At 40.4% G+C, this 17622-nt stretch overlaps 1 protein-coding gene across 1 annotated transcript; it reads left to right on the plus strand.

Annotated features, from left to right (window-relative positions):
• The first annotated feature begins 3123 nt into the window (after positions 1 to 3123).
• Positions 3124 to 14072, plus strand: LOC103374599 (sodium/calcium exchanger 3-like). Its single transcript, XM_008304713.1, has 5 exons — positions 3124 to 3139; positions 6159 to 6283; positions 7032 to 7131; positions 9951 to 10220; positions 11606 to 14072. Exons 2-5 carry the CDS (start codon positions 6215 to 6217, stop codon positions 11980 to 11982), a joined length of 816 nt encoding a protein of 271 aa, XP_008302935.1. The 5' UTR covers positions 3124 to 3139; positions 6159 to 6214; the 3' UTR covers positions 11983 to 14072.
• The last annotated feature ends 3550 nt before the right edge of the window (positions 14073 to 17622 follow it).

The raw sequence follows: 17622 nt of genomic DNA on the forward strand, positions 1-17622 counted from the left end.
AAATCTACCACTAAATACTGTTCATATTGTTTTTTATGGGATTCCTGTCAAGAATTCCCTCATAGCAAGTGTCCATCCCAAATGTTAAACTACAGATTAATGCAGAATGTCTCAATAGGCTGTCACATTAATATGTCACAGCCTGTATATTAATATTCAGAGATCAAAATTGATATCCCAATTCCAGCACAGTGAACGAATAGTTGGCTATTCGGGTCCAGCCCTAGTATAAAAATCCACATTTTAAATACTCGGGGTCATATTTGTGCTTTGTCATCTTGCATCCCAGCATCAACACAAACTCAAAATGAACATCAAACTATGGTTACCGTGCCTGTCAAAATAAAAGTCTTTTCAAAATAAGTCCAACCTGAGACGCACATTATATATTATTTGATTTTGACCAGCTGTCCGCGACCCACCCAGAACAGGTCCGTGACCCACTTTTGGGTCGCGACCCACCAGTTGAGAACCCCTGCCCTAAAACCACCATCTTCCTTGATTTGACCCACACTGGTCAATCTAAAATCCATCTCGCAAAAATATGTCGCATCCTTACAAAAGTTTTATTTAATTTTTTAATTTAATTTTTTTGGGTCACTTTAGGAAAAGTCATTAAATTTCAGGCTAAAAGACGTTTAGGGTGTTTTTACTGCTGTCAGATGTCAAAATGAAACAGCATGTAAGGGTTTAAGCAGAAGATTTTCACTTCTTGGGTATAATAAACAGAAGTTTAAGCAGTTCCAACGATGGAACTATAATAACAAAGTGATAAATCTAGTTTAACCTCCTGCAGGTCACCAGCGACCAGTTTATGCCAGTTAGCAGCTTTTATCAATGTGGACACGCAACACATGGTCAAATTCCACAATTAAACTGTTCAGCTCACTTTACAGAAAGTCGTAGCTCCCATAAGGTTAGGCCGAGGTGTCTGGTCGACGAGATCTATTAGATATGTGGTAATTGGTGTAGGTGGTAAAAAGCATGTCTGAGAGAATAGAAACTAACATTTTTCAGTCATGTATGAACCGATGCAGTTCAAGTTGTATTTCAGCTACATGCTAACCAAGTGTATTTTCAGAAAGTAGGATATGTCATCTTTCAGTTGGACTTTCATACATGGATTCTGGCCCTGGGTGCTTCTGTTATAAGCGTTTTTATTTGTGTGGACCAGATTCCACGAAAAGTGCTGCATGTTGAGAGGATGTCTTCCAGCTTGTTGTGGATTAAAGCCTGCAAACCGAAGCGGATGCAGTTTTTTTTTTCAAGCATAAAAACGTTTTGGCCACAGTATACAACCTACACAGTGGCTTGCTTGTGAAAATAGAGAAAAATTCAGCTGCAAGAACCAAACGTTTTTCTCAGAAGATGGTGGAGACCAAAAACGGAGCTAAAAGGAGCGACTTTGATGAACCATTAACCTGAAATGAACACTAACGTTCCTACATATCTGATGATAATTTATCAGTGTTGCATGTTGCGCTTGTTGCGCTGAGCCTAAGTGGCCAAATATCAATAATTACGGGATTAAGTTGTCAACAGATGAAGTATTCTGCAGATATTTCATGCTCTGCTCATTTTTAACTCCTCTTTTCATAAATATCCCCGAACTTTACATGAAACCAGTGCTTCTGTGTTGTGTTTTTTGGCCTTCGTGACTCACTATAAACCCTCCAACATGCTAACCGGGGTTTCCGGCTGCCTGCCAGCTACTCATGACAGGTCGACGCAGGTTTTGTTGTTGTTGTTGTTGTTTATTCACTGCCCGAAAAAAAAACCCTCCAACAGGAGCTGCCAAACAAAATCCTGTCATCCTGTCTGCTGCCATATTGACAGTAGCAGCTCTGGCTCTTACGTAACACACAACTTATCCCACCAACTGGGAAGTTTCACGATTTACAGACGTCCCCAAGATTTTTTTTTTTTTTTTTTTTTGGAGATTAGCAATGGAGGACAACCAAAGATTGCATATTGCAACTATAACTGGTAAATTTTTTGGAAAATCCAAGTTGTGGTATGTTTTGAATTATTTATCAATAAATTCACAATAATAATAAATGTGCCCACATAGTTAATCTGTTTGAGGTAATAAATAATATGAAGATATTTATTGCTAATTTTATTTTTAAGATATTGAAATATTTGAATCAATCTTTTGTTATCCTGTATTGACAGTGGGTGTCTGATTTACTGATTAAGATGAGGAAATAAACAAATGTTTATATTTATTGCTTCATTTTAAATTGTCATACTGTCTAATTGAGTAATTTGAGATAGAAAATAAAACAATACAATAATAATAATAATAATAGAAGTGATAATAGTAATGATAATAACATTAATAAGAAACATGTCCATGTAATTTATCTGTTTGAGAATTTATAAGTAGATATTTATTGCTTAATTGTAAATTTTTATACAATTAGCATCTATTTTATTTTTTAATTATTGACAGTGGTTGTCTTAATTTACTCATTTAGGATAGAAAATTATAAGAATTATAATAATAATAATACAATTTATTATTATTATTATTGTTATTGTTATTATTAATAATAATGATAATAATAATAGACGTATTTATAATTAATCTGTTTGAGCAAATAAATTATATGTGGATATTTATGGCTTCATTTTAAATGAAACTATTTAAATCTATCTTATTTTATCTTGTACTGGCCGTGGTTGTCTGATTTACTGATTTGAGATGGGAAATAAAGTAGCAGAGAGTTCTGTAAAATTCATTCACTTCATTAGAGCTTATGTGTAATTATTACCCCCAAACTCGGTTATCTGACCAAAGCTGTGAGCGATAACGCTTTGAAAGATGTTGAACTGATATCTGGAGCCTGCGATGGAAAATTTGCAACAGTTCTGTTGATTCCTATCAGACGTTTCTCCTTTAATAAACCTCCCGCTCATAAAAACGACCATAATCCTTCCTCTGCCTCGGCCGATCCAATGATCAGCGACTTATATATTACAGCTCGGGGTCAATACACAGCCGTCACATTTCTCTCTTTCTCATTAACCTGCTTTCTTTCTTATCTACGTTTCTTCCATTTTCAGTTTTCTCCATGCCTTCCTCCTGCTCATCCTCCCTCTTTTCTCTCCTCCACAGCCCTGTTGTTAGCTGACGGTAAGTTTTCCATTCCTCCTCTATCAGCATCCCCACTAACATCCTCTTCTCTGTGTGTGTTGTGGTTTGAATTTAGCCTTAAATGATGTAAGAAATCAACATTCACGCTGCCTCTGATGAAGATTTCGAGTCAAACTTTGAGAGGTTTGATGTAAATGAGCTGCACGCCGACTCCGTTATCCTCCTCTGCTGTCACTGTTGCCAACAATACCTGCTTTATTGCGTCCCTCTCTCGCTTAATGATGGATTTGCACGCTAATCAGTGGATTAATTAATCATAAACCCACGAATTACGCTCTCCAGTCGAGAGCAAGGTAATGTACAAACACTTGATAGCTGTCAAGATAAAAAAAAAAAACAACAACCTGCAGTTCTGAAATTAGAAATTGAATTACCTTTGTGTGATTGTGCTGTTATTATTATTCTTATTATTATATTTCCCTGTCAAGGAGATTGTGTCATGTCGCAGAGAGAAGGAAATAGCCGGATAATCAAATTTTAAACATGAGCATAAGAAGTCCTGTCAGGAGTTGAGGGTACACACTGCCTTGGGTGTGTAATTGATTTAGCTTAAAAGTGTGTGCCATGCATGAATGTGTGTGTGTGTGTGTGTTGCCAGCACGCCCTCCTATCAAGGGGACTCGGCTGTGATCTTTAATGGCAACGTTAATATTTAATGGTAAGCGTGTTGTCAGCAGGCTGGGACTAGGGGGCTCGTATAAAAGATGACAAGGCCTCTGCACCAGGTGGCTCAGCGGGGGTGTCGCACTCCGAGCGGGATGAGAGGCCCTTTGGATGCACAGGCGCTCCCTCTTGATGGAGTTCGACGGCAGAGGATTGATGTTATGGGGCTCTTTGTAGTGGCGCCGCCAAACTCCGGAGCTCTGTGAAGCTGCTTTTCACAGGACACACGTCTGATGGGCAGATAGACGCATTGATCGGGGGGCTTCCACAGGCGCTGGGGATAATGGCAGAATTCTAAGTTTGGGAAAAAAAAATGTAATTATTCCTTGATGTGTTTTGACAGTCGATGGGTGGCCTTTACAGCGGTTGATTTGTTGTTGGGGGAAGCCGCGATGTGGCTTTAAAATTCTTAAAGTTCATTCTTGACCTTGATGAGCTTGATGACTGCTGATGCTACATTCAAAATCGACTTTCCGTGCAGTCTATTTTTATGGTTTCAGTTCAGTTACAAGGAAATGAATTGTGTGTGTATGGTTCAATTAGTCTTAGTTCAACATTATTGTTGTTACTGGAATGGATGAGGAGGACATCGGTGCTGCTCTTCCTCACAGGGATGAAGGAGGAGAGAAGACTCTTCAGCTCAGGCAACCTCAGCTGGATGTTCATGTTCTCTGTACATAACATAACATCAGACTAGATGTTCCCAATGATCCACATCATGGCTGGAAGGAAAAGACACAAACAGTGAGACAAAGATCTACAAGGTTCTTTCATTCCAACTGCTGGAACATGAAATGTGAAAGTGAACACAGCAGGACGTGACTGTAGCACAACATAGAGTGTGAGGTTTTTGACATATCCTTTAATCTTAAGGACATGTTTGTTTCCTTGGATGAGGCCATTTCACTGCCTTAGAAGGACAATAAAGTTTATTCTTTTTATTCTAAAGTATGATCATGTGATTAATAGAGAAAAGGGGAAACCAGCCCTCTGATGACAGGAGCTCCTCTATCGTCTGATAAACACTGATGTAGAGGAACAGTCTGCTGGACTGATTGACATTAAATAACAGGAACTGTGGCTGAGCTCTGAGGTTCAGTGTGATGCTCATGTCGTGGTGATCAGACCTCAGTAGCTTCACTGTTTCTGGAAGAGAAGGAATCATTTCAGCAGATGTTTGTCTCAGTGAAATGAACAGAAGCTGTTCAAAACCAGAGAACAGAGACATGAGCTGAGAGATGAACACTGACAAGTGTTCTGTGGTGTAACGTCAGCTCACTGGTCGAGGCAGATGGCTGCTCTCCCTGAACCTGGTTCTGCCGAAGGTTTTGTCTCTTTAAGGGGAGTTTTTTTGGAGTTTTTTTAATCCCACTGTTCCGTTCTCTCTGCGATATAATATTGTAAGGTCATGACCTCACGACATAATGACTTATGTTGTGGATTGACACTGTATAAAAGAAATTGCATTGAATTGAATCCATATTGTTGTATGATTGTACGTATTTTTGAAAGCCATCTTACAGAAATAAAAACTCTTCAATTCACATACATCACTGATTAAAGTCAAAAATGTTAAATTAAAAGCCATTTCCAGAGTTTCCATGTTGACTTAAAAGACAGCAGGACAATTAAATAGATTACTGCTGATTGGTTTGGACAAAACGAAACAACTTCTCTTCCATAAATTAACCAGCGAAAGCAAAGTTCAAATACAAGTCAGGCTGTATTTGTTTATTCATTTGATTATTTTATTTTCAGTTTATATGGGTTACACTTTTTTTTGTTGCCTTCATTAAGGCTGATGAGAAAACATGAAGGATTTTTCATGGATTTGGAGAATCTGGAGCATGAAAGTCATCGTAAAGTCCAACACCGGTGGATAAAAATAGAATAAAGGAAAATCAAAGGGAAAAAAAACATTTGCACCCAATATTTGCCGAGTTGCTGAGTTTGTGTTTTGATCGATATAAAAAGCATGTTTGCCCAGCCTTTACATAACAAAGTTGGAGCTCAACCAAGACATCTGACGGAGAGAGAAGCGTTGAGGGAGTCGGCATTACTACAGTGAACCTTGTAGTTTTTCACAGATGTGACTTAAACACTGCATATTAAACAAGCCTTGTCTCTCCATAAAGCCTGAGGCTGAATAAAGGCTGAATAAATAACCGTGACAAATAACGCAACCTTCTGATGTTTTGTTTGTGTGCTGTGAAGTACAACACAACACAATAATCAGCTGAGCGTATTTTTTGATTGCCATCTTTCTCACTGTGGTGTTTCTTTCTTTCTTTTCTTTTCTTTTTTTTTTTGTTCCCTCCTGCCCTCGATTGCTCAGATGTACCAGACAGGAAGCTGACATCAGACGAGGAGGAAGCCAAGCGGATCGCGGAGATGGGGAAACCGGTGCTGGGGGAGCACTCCAAGCTGGAAGTTATTATTGAGGAATCATACGAGTTTAAGGTGGGAAAGGTTGCTCTTCAAACGGAGGAAACATACCTTGATCGTCAATAAAAAAACAGAGTTTCCCTTGCAGTCAAGCAGAAAGCAGATCATCAGGCAGTAAGACTGATGAATCACTGCCAAAGGACTTAATGCAATCCTGCACTACTCTATAGGTTTTTGCACATGTCAACCTTTGCACTATGCTTTCTTCTGCACATGCCTTTTTGCATATTCAGCATCACCTACCTCAGTACATCCTAACTTTTCTGCACCATAAATATGTTTTGCCTTTCCTGCACTCGTCCTCTACATTCATATTTGCTATCTCGGTATATATGAGCAGACGTAAGTGTGTCTGAATAAGTGAACTAAGATTTTCATTGCACTGATAACTTGTTTATCGCCGCGTATGACAATAAAGCCTTTGAATCCTTTGAATCCGAACTAATCCCACCTTGCATGAGAGGACGGCGACACATTTCTAATTTCAGCGGAGAAATGTTACTCCTCAGAGGCCTCCCAAGCCCACGCAGATTTATTTCTGGAGGAGAAGCATCCTCTAACCTCCTCAATCAAAAAAAACATATCCCCACCATGTTTGTTTCTGTATTGTGTTTCAAACCGGGCTTTCTGGAACTGGATGGTACTGCCATCATGTGGTGAAGCTCGTGTATTTCTCTTCAGGAGCCTCTCAGGATGCAGATTAGAGATTCTGAGAGTAAATAATGGATGGATTTGATTCGTGTTTTGTTGTCGTGTCATGCAGAGCACAGTGGACAAGCTGATCAAGAAGACCAACCTGGCTCTGGTGGTGGGAACAAACTCCTGGAGAGACCAGTTCATGGAGGCCATTACAGTCAGCGCAGGTAATGTTTTCAGCTCCAGGAGGCTGATAGTGGATTTTGATGTGTTGATTCATAACATTCACCTTCATTTCAACATGAGCTGCATTTCTCTAAATGTCAAGCCGAGCTCTTAAACCCTGACAAACCGTTTTTGCATCAGATAATCAAACTTAAAGACGGAGAACATCATCGAACGCAAATAGTTGTTCCCGCTGACTTGAGTCTAAAAATATTGGTGTCAGTATCCGACCTTCAAAGACACACATCAGTTAAATTCTCCCAGGTGCGCCGCTCTTGAAGCTGTGGAATAATCTCATGTACAAACCTCATCCATCACGTCAAACAGCAGCAGCATCAGATCCTCAGCCTGCAGTCACAGCTACTATGACGGCCCGGGTTTGTCACTTTGCTGCTGAAATATTTAATCCGGTGATGGTCTTTATTTTTTCATGACCCACTCGTAGCTTAAAAATGCATGCAGCTTGCACGGCCCTGACACTTTGAATCATCGCAGCGTCCCTGCTTGTCCCCTGAGCTTCCTGTGAGCTGCCGGGACACAGAGGACGCCTCCACCTGGGGAGGGTGACCACGTACTTTTTTAGCTGTGAAAAGATGACGCTTTTATCCAGAGGAGCTCACAGCGTGCAAGGTTAAGTGTCCTGCTCGAGCTCACTTGGACAGAACCTGCAGCTGCTGTGGTGACTGGGACCATTTAGATTATGGGAAAATCGCTCCGTGGCCACTTGGTCATCCTGCAAAACAGTCACAGCAGATACACAAAACTGCAGCAGTGATTAGAGTAAACATAGGATGTGTCCCGAAACCTCATACGAACTGTCATAGTGGAAGGTTAGGTACCAAAAACATACTTACTCAGCATTTTAAACGAGCAGGCTGTTATTTGGAAACATGCATCACTGGGCATTAATGAAACTGCAACTTTGGAAAATCACTAAAATAATTTTTAAGATTTCTTCCTGATCTGTGACCATCAATTTCCAAACACAAGTTTACATACACTTGTAAAGATCATGTGTATCATGGCAGTCTTGCGTTTCCAGTTATTCCTTTAACTTATAATTTTCTATGGTGGAAACATGTCTTTCTCACAAAAAAAACAATCATGCATGTTAATTATTTTATAGATTTATTGTAGGTCAGCTGGAAATATATCAAAAATCTGCTGGATTAAAAACATACATACAGCAACTTGTACGTCCGTTTGATGATGTGGAAAGCTGCGTTGACCAAATATTCTCAAAGCGTGGCCTCTTAGCTTCTCTCCTCCTCTGAGCCAATTTAAACAAGACCCATTTGATAAACTCACTAGACTCACAAACACTACAGTGGGAAAGTCTAAGGAGCTCAGCACAGACCTGAAAAAGCAAATTATGGACTGCAACAACACCAACACCAAACCTCCCATCAAGCACGGTGGTGGCAGTATCATGCTCTGGGGCTGTTCACTGCCATCAAAACTGGTGCTTTATACAGAGAAAATGAAAAAAATGGAGGAGGACTACTTCTACATTCTTTAGGAAAACTTGAAGACATCAGCCAGAAGGTTTGGTCTTGAATGCAGTTGGGTGTTCCAACATGACAATGACCCTGAACACTAATCAAAAGTGGTAAAGAAATGACTAAATCAGGCCAGAATTAATGTTTTAGACTGGCCTTCCCCATGTTTGTGTCAGAAACCCAACAAATTCTGCCAATTCTGTCAAGAGGAGGGTTAAAGATTCAACCAGAAGCTTGCAGACGGTTACCACAGAAGACCTCATTGAGGCTAAAATGGCCAAAGGATATTTAACCTAACATTAGCATTGCTGTATGTCTATTTTTGACCCAACAGATTTTGTCATATTTCCAGCAGACCTAGAATTAATATACTGAGGACAAAAATGCATGTTTGTGACAAAGGCAGGTGTGTTTTCATGGTTCCATCACAGAAAATTCAGAGTTATAGGAATGACTGGACACTCAAGACCGGCCTGTGGAGTCCAGACCTCAAATACCCTGACCTGTTTTAGCCGCATGAGAGGAACCTAAACATTATTATCCAGGTGGTTTTAATGTTATGACTCACTGTGTATTTCAGCACTGGACATACAATCTTCTTAAAACCTGCTTAGAATTAGTGAGAACTTTGGATTTGGGACACACTGTGGGAGTTATTTAGCAGTAAAGTGAGCCAACATCTCAGAACCTATGCCAAGCTACAACTGAAAGTTATGTATCTATTAATTTTGTAAATCAAAATCAGACATCATTAAATAAGGTAGGGTATTCAAGTGTGAAATAAAGTTCATCCCCCGTTTTTTTTTTTGTTTGTTTATCTACAAACTTCATCTCGTCTCTTAAATGACAAAAACAAACGGCTCTGTTAAATAATTAAAAGTCAGCTATGACCTGAATATCCATATCCTCGGGCCGAAGTGATATTGTGGGATGTCTCACGCTGAGAAAATAAGTCGACACGCCATTTTAAGAGAGTTTTGTTCTCTCCCCTCCCTTCTCTGTCACCCCTTATCTCCTTTATGGATCCTTTATCTCGCCACTGTTTTCCAACTCTCCTCTGGCTCTTTATCCTCTCTGCTCCCTTTTAACTTTCTGCTACATCATCCGTCATCACTCTCTCCTTGTCTCTTTCGCTTCCTCATCTGCTCTCCCTGTCCCCTCTTTTAATATTTACTTCCCCTCCTTCACCCCTCTTTCTCTTTATCTTTGTCCAAATATTTTTGCCGTATTTCCATCCTGCCTGCTGCCTCGCTCTCTTCTGTCACCCCCCATTACGTCTCAATCCATCCCACCTTTCACCCTTCCGCCGTCTCGCCCACCAGATGAGGACGAGGAGGACACGGGGGAAGAGCGTCTGCCGTCCTGTTTCGACTACGTCATGCACTTCCTCACCGTCTTCTGGAAGGTCCTGTTCGCCTGCGTTCCTCCCACCGACTACCTGAACGGCTGGGCCTGTTTCGTGGTCTCCATCATCATCATCGGCCTGCTCACGGCCGTCATCGGCGACCTGGCGTCCCACTTCGGCTGCACCATCGGCCTCAAGGACTCGGTCACTGCCGTGGTGTTCGTGGCACTCGGCACGTCCGTCCCAGGTGAACGTCGCGCTGGACACCTTTGTTTAACACGCTGATGTCTATTATGTATAAATCTGTCCTCTGAAAGGTAGTTTGATATTTCTTATGTCAGTTGATGGATTATGCGGCTCGTATTCTGGCTGCGAGAGTTCTGACTTCATGAGCTCAAACCGCAAACATGCTTTGTCATCAGGAGGGCTGATATTCTTATTTCCCCCACATTGACATTTTCACCCGACAGGAACAATATGTCACCCAAAACTGGGACTGCCTCAGCATTTTCTGTTATTAAAGGTCCTATGCGCGCATTAATAAGGCATTACTGCATACAGTTTGAAAAAAAAAAAGATATAAATATTGCGAACAAACAAGCCCAGTGCACAAACTGAGCTCTTTCACTGCAGTTTACTTTGTTCAGTGGAGAATCATGTGGAGCACTTTGACTGATGATAGTTATGGTGGGTAATGTAGTCCTCATTTCTACAGATGCTGGTTGGGTCAAAACAATCAAATTCTATATTTTAACGCTTTTTCTTTACCTGGATGAAAAACATCATGAGGAAAGATGTGGAGGTTTGTTTGCACTTTGTGTCACATTATATTTGTGTGTGGAGTGCTATACAGAAAAGTCTGATTGATAAATCGATTGATTAACTGAAGATACTCAGATACTTTACTGTATATTTTCCGAGATAATCTGCACTCCATATATTGTGCATAGCTGTAGTACCTGGTTGCACCTACAAGTGGAGCCGCTTAATGTTTAGAAAAGCCTTTTTCAGGAGGCAAGAAGAGAGCATTATGGGGGTTTAACTTGTACAGGGCCACCACGACAAAGTCTCCCGTGGAGCTTAATGACATCAGACTGGAGATCATATGTTTGAAACAAGCTGTGATCAACACATATAACAGAGCTGCCTATGTGATCCAAACTGTGCATCTGTTAATGAATCAACTATTGATTGAAAACGCTGCATTATTTAAGAAAATTGCCGAAATGTACATCTCTAGTGTCCTGCCACAAACTGTGCTCTCCTTTTATGACACCAAGGATCAGACTTGAATGTCTTGAATGTCTTGATCAGTCATTGTCACAATCACTGATTTGGTGAGATTGTTTTGTTAATGACATTTAAAATAATGTTAAATGGTGGAGTCTACAATTCTGGAAGGAGATTGTTGGTATTTAGCATACTGAGTTGTTAGCATGTGACAGATTTATCTCTCTTATCTCTCCATCTCCCAGGCTCTAGGTTTGTCTGCCATTTGCAGAGACAGACGCCAACAGAAAGCAAGCAGACCATGATTCTGGCAACAAAAAAAAAAGTGTATTGGATTAGAATCGCACACTCCACTTTTAATCACATTAAAATGGCAATGACAAATGGCTTCTCTCTCCACAGACACCTTTGCCAGTAAGGTAGCAGCGGTCCAGGACACCTACGCAGACGCCTCCATCGGGAATGTGACCGGCAGCAACGCCGTCAACGTCTTCCTGGGAATCGGCATGGCCTGGTCGGTGGCGGCCATCTACTGGCACATGAAAGGGAAGCCGTTCGTGGTGGAAGCCGGCTCCCTGGCCTTCTCCGTCACCCTCTTCACCATCTTCGCCTTCCTGGCCGTGTCGGTGCTGCTCTACCGGCGCCGGGCCCACATCGGGGGAGAACTGGGCGGGCCCCGGGGACACAGACTGGCCACGTCAGCCTTCTTTTTCAGCCTCTGGTTCCTTTACATCCTCTTCTCCAGTCTGGAGGCCTACTGTCATATAGAGGGCTTCTAAACAGCAAAGACTCGAGTGTGACGGAATCAAAAGCGTACAGGGGTTTAAAGTACAACTTGAGTGAATTCTCACTACGGAATTTGGGTCAGTCTTGTATGGTATGAAAGGACAGGAGAGGTAAACCCGGGGTTTCCCTCGACGCCTCCCTCCCTCTCCCTCGCTCTCTCCCTCAACCCCTCCTGTAAGGATGCTTGGAGGTGTGAATCCTGCCCTCTAGTGCCGAACAGGCCTGGCTGATACGAAAGCGGCCCGAGCTAGTGTGCTTACAGTTGGGATTGGGTTACCACCGAAGTCCAGAAGACGCCGATGCCAAGAGGTGGTCCCGCATTCCACTGGAAGAGGCTGCAGTCTTATAAAACGGAGAGAGTTGAGTCAATCAGAGGTCTATATTTTTCTCAACATCTGACGAGAACGACTTTTTTAGAAAAAAAAAGTATTTTGGGGATAAAAACGCAAAAAATAAACCAAACAAAAAAAAAAAAATACAAATCAACACTCACACACATGCAGACACACAAAGAGGAATCAAAGAACTATTTTCTGATCTATGTTAAGGAATAGCATAAAAGATTATATCGAAATATGTTGTTGAGTGACGGCGGGATGGATTCATAGTATTTATTTTTATTTGCATAGTTTCCTAAGGAGCACTGCAGAGTTCTCAGAAATCACACGAAGAAGAAGAAGACGACGACGACGACGAGGAGCGACAGTGACAGTTCACACTGGCAGACGAATCACCATTCAAACAGGAGACGAGGTGAACACAGTGAACATAGTCAAACTGCCCTGAACATTACTTCCGTACTCTAAACGTATCTATATATAATATATTTCCATATTTTCTGTATATTTTGAATATTTGTTTAAATGTGGTCACCTTCTGCTCTAACAGAGGATTGCTGTGGCTAAGCGGGAGGGGAGGGAGGGGTTATAACTATATACTGGAACGATGTCTTCACATTTCTAAGAGTTATGTATCTTGCCTAGGTAAAAGTATGACATTGTATTTTATTTATTTACTGATATCTTGGTCTCACTCGAGTTTTCACCTTTTCAATCAGAAATCCGAACAAGAAAAAGTTAAAAAAAAAACAAAAAAAACAACAACAACAACAACAAAAAAGACAAATCGTGTTGCTGCAGAGATAAATTCAGAGGTATTTTTGTACTGTTCCTTCCATGCACTTTGCTGTATAGTTCTACTTATGGAGACTTCTACTTGTACATGTGCAAAAGGCCAATATGAACGGTGTCACTATGGACTGAACAGAGTGCCTGTGGAGGGAGAGGCGTTCGCTGCCCACACGGACTGACCAGCTCTTTGCTCTGCTACTCAAAAAACTCAAGAGTTTCTTCTTTAAAAGCTGCGTTAATTTTTTTTTTTTGCCTTTTTTTTTCTAAAATACAGTCGAATTTAAGGCCTGATGCCAACCTGTATTTCTAATCTTCTACAGCAGCTGATATTTGAGCTGTTGTTAGCATGCAAAAAGGTGCGTCAGCCTGCAAAATCTCAGTTGGTTTTTTTCTTTTTATAATATAAATACAAACACTTTATTCAAAAAACCTTTTAGTTGTAATCTCCACTTTCTACATTGCATCATCCAGCCATTTTCCTTCTGCTATGATTTCAAACATGTGTGAGCTGGTCAGGCAGGGAACTAACAGCAAGCTCATAGTTTGCAAATTGTCTTTGATACGGCTGCTAAAATCCAAACTTTTAAATATCTGACATAGTTTTATTTAGCTTTTAAGTTCCTCTATGGTCATTGATTTAACACCTAAAAACTCAATTCTGTGTATTAAAGTTTCTAAATTGCCAAAATACTCCACCTGTCATGCTACACATTGCATACATTTGTTTCGTAATCACTAAAAATATGAGTTTGTGCAGCTTTAAGTGTTCTCTTTTTCTTATGCATGACATTACAGACCTTGATTTGCTATCTATGTGTCATTTAAATGCTACACCTCACATTGAACATTACTTATAGGGCTTATGAATAGTCTCCCCCCCCCTCTTGGAAGTTTGGTCAATTTAATTTGGCTTTTTTCACAAGAATTTACCTCAAAAAAGACTCTTTCACGTCAAAGTGGAAACACGTTTCTACAAAGTAATGTCAGTTAATTAGAAATATAAAACATAAAATAGGTGACTGCATCAGAATTCTCCTCCTTAAAGTCAGTATTTGGTAGATGCACCTTTGGCTACAGTTACAGCTTTGAACCTGTGTGGATAGGCCTCAGTCAGCCGCAACAGCTGGATACTGAAATTTTACCTGCTTTATCTTTTTTCTGTGACGATCACGAGTGAACAGCCCTTTTCAAGTCCATCCAGAAATTCTCAACTTGATTTAGGTCCGGGTTCTGACTCGGACACTCCAGAACATTCATCTGTTTGTCTTTAAACCATTTCTGTGTAGCTTTAGCTGTTTGATTTAAGTCAAGGTTGTCACATCGCATCAGGTTGTCCACCTCTAGTTAGACCAACCAAGAACCATCCCCACATCATGATGCTGCCACCACCATGCTTTCTGCTGTGGATGGTGTGTTTGTGAGGATGCGTTGTGCTTAGTGTCCAGTCTGATGGACAAAAAGCTCCATTTTGGTCTCATCAGACCAAAGAACCTTCTTCCAGTCGACCTCAGAGTCTTCAACATGCCTTCTGGTGAACTCTAGTCGAGATTTGATATGAGATTTTTTTCAACAGTGGCTTCTTCTTTGCCACTTTACCATAAAGCTTTACATTATAAAGAACAGGACACAGTTGTGGAAGAGTCTCTACCATCTTAGGAGCTTGTAAACCCTTAAGAGGAGTCATAGATTTCTCGGTGGCCACAATCATTAAAGATCTGAGAGCCATTTTTGTCAACTCTTACCAGAAAAAGCCAAATGAAATTGATCATGATTCAATGTTGAAAAGCAGAACTGTGGGGGGAGACGTAGTTATCATACAGCTGAAACTGCTAACAGTGCTAAAATGCTAAACCAATCACATTAGACATTTTTTATGTATGTGTTTCATGAGTAATAGGAAACAATGAGTAGTCCAGCTTCAGGTAGAACTTTGCTTTACTTGACATTACAGAAATATTTGGTAAATCTAACCTCAGAAGTTTTTTGCTTGTTTTTTCAGTGCTTTAAACATTTCTGCAGATTTTACATGTTTTTTTTTTCCAAACATTTGCTCCCGTCGGTCATCATGTAAAGAGCCAACCAAGCTCACTTTGGCCTGAGACTCTTGAGTGAAGCAGCACGGTGGAGAGCTGCCGGCGTGGGCGTTTAGCGCAGCAGGTAGCTCCAGGTTGAATTAGAAAGTAGCCTGTTATTGATACTGAATGCTGTTTTAACACATGACTGGTGCTTTTTGTTTTTAAAATGACAGTTTAAAAAGAAAAAAGGAAAAAAAAAACACTTCCAAGAGCGGCGCAGAGAATATGTTTATTACTTAATTTGCATAAAGTGTAGTATGTAATCAGTCGGTTCTTGGCTAAAATTTTAAAAAATCACCCAAGAGATTACCAAAGAGGTGGGATGCAACATAAAAAATAAAAAAAAAGAGTAGATGGAAAAAGTTGAAAAAAATAATCAAATAAATGGCAGTGACACTGTATTTCCACAAGGGGGATGTCAATCTCCAGTCCCTGTGGTCGTCCCTCCTTCTTAGCACTCCTCTTCCTCCTCCTCCTCCTCCTCCTCCTCAGTGTTCTTCCTTTGTGGTGAGCAGTGTTGTAAATACGTCTCGTGGCTGAATCGGATGCTCTTTTCCCGGCCCTGGACCACACCTGCTCACCCCACGATGATCTCTCTTTCACACTCTTGCATATAAAAAAAAACACACATTCAGAGTAGAGCGATGGGTCCACTGCTGCACAAAGATGAAGGGGCCGAACCGTCCCACTCAGAGCCGGCAACACAAACAAAAAAAAAAAACACCCCACATTATGTACATAATTTTCAGTGTATGTTTACATAGACACAGTATAGGTGTCCTGTTGGGGGTGAGGTGAAACAAGCATGACAACTCTCACATCTCATCTTACAGGTTATCTGCAGTCGCTTCATCTGAGCCAGTGGAAGTGTGGAGTTCTTAAGTCAATTTTTCTGAGTCACTCGGGCTCATTTTGTTACCGTTTTTTTTTCCTTTTAAGTCCTGCAAAATGTTTAGTTTTTGTTTTTTTCAGCAGGTAATCCATGAACACAAGGAAGTGCGGGTGTTCTTAATTTTTATCTCTTGCCTTTTAGTGGCTATTTATCTTGTTTATTTGGTTGTATTCTTGATTTTAATCTGCCGGGATGTGCTGAGCTGAAAACGTTGGCCGAGTGTGTGTTTGTTTGCTGTGCATGTTGCCGTGCTGAAGCCAAGGCGTCTTCGCACTTGTGTGTGCACAGGCGGTGTTGTTGTTCACGAGGGCACGACTCTAAAATCGGTTCTGTCATTTTGTCTTAAAAATACATGTCTTAATTATGTAAAAAACAAAAAAATAAAACTAATAAAAAAAAAGATCTATATATATATTTATCATACACATCACTTCTCAAGGCACCAGTCGATTTTTTTTTTCTTCTTCTCAGCCTGTGGGATGGAAGTGAAATATCACCGTGCAGTACTTGGACTTGTGGTCGATGATGTTGTGAGACACTGAGGAAAAGTTTCATTGATGAGGTGAATACTGTTCTTTAACTTTGTTTATTTCTATTTTTTTCTTTTGTGTAACAGGTTTCAAACAAAGGGGGCGGCGGTGGGGGGGCACATTTTAATGGATGGGTTTGTTTTTCCTGGCCTGCAATGAGATGTCAAAAATAAAAAAGCAAATTTCCAAAGCTGACGGTGTTTTGAGATCAACCAGTTTTTTTGTTCTTTTACTGTTAAATAAAAATGGCTTTCTGATTCATAAGCGACTTAACGCTGGATTCACTGACTTTAATCAAGCTTGTTGTTTTGGGTATGTGTCATTTCTTGTCACAAATCATAACCTTGCATCTCCAACACGCCTTTTGTTGTGCTTTTCTTGGCCTTTATTACTGAAGAGCGACAAAGAAAAGGAGGAGAAGTGTCGCAGCCTTCATGCATGACGCACCAGATGCTTTTCATGTAGATAAAATCTCCAAAACTACTCTTATTTGAGTTTTGCAAAATAATAATATGTAAGTACACGCTGCTGTTTTAGAATATCGCAGCAAAAAAGCACAAATACATCATCACAAACTGGACATATAAAGGATTACGCTTCACTGCATATTTGCATTAAACATCTAAGGGAGGCTATTTTAAGTTGACAAAAGCGAGCAAAAGTTTACATTTTGCAATCCACAGACTAGTCAGACATGTTTTAAGCCCAGCACTGAGCCAACAGTCCTGAAAGCAGCAGAAACATGAACCCCAGATGGGCGCTTCTGTTGAAATCTGTAATTAATTCAGGGTTTTTTCAGGTAACACAACATGAAAGCCTGATTGATAATCAAAGGTTGTTTTTGTCCCTTTTCTCTGCATCTTTCTCTCTCTCTTCTGTTCGCTGTGTTTATTTGCTGGTTAATGAAAAATAAGCCTTTTAAACAGGATTATATACATAAAACAACTTCAAATTTCCAAAGCAAGAATCAAAGTAAAAGAAAACTCTGTCAGATAAAGATAATGAT

The sequence above is a fragment of the Stegastes partitus genome, unplaced genomic scaffold (assembly GCF_000690725.1).
Source record: "Stegastes partitus isolate 25-593 unplaced genomic scaffold, Stegastes_partitus-1.0.2 Scaffold2298, whole genome shotgun sequence".
NCBI lineage: Eukaryota > Metazoa > Chordata > Actinopteri > Pomacentridae > Stegastes > Stegastes partitus.

Coding starts and splice junctions, on each gene's coding strand:
- LOC103374599 (XM_008304713.1), top strand. CDS start 6,215: ATGGGGAAACCGGTGCTGGGGGAGCACTCCAAGCTGGAAGTTATTATT. Junction 6,284..7,031: donor AGGAATCATACGAGTTTAAG/GTGGGAAAGGTT, acceptor CGTGTCATGCAG/AGCACAGTGGACAAGCTGAT. Junction 7,132..9,950: donor GGCCATTACAGTCAGCGCAG/GTAATGTTTTCA, acceptor CTCGCCCACCAG/ATGAGGACGAGGAGGACACG.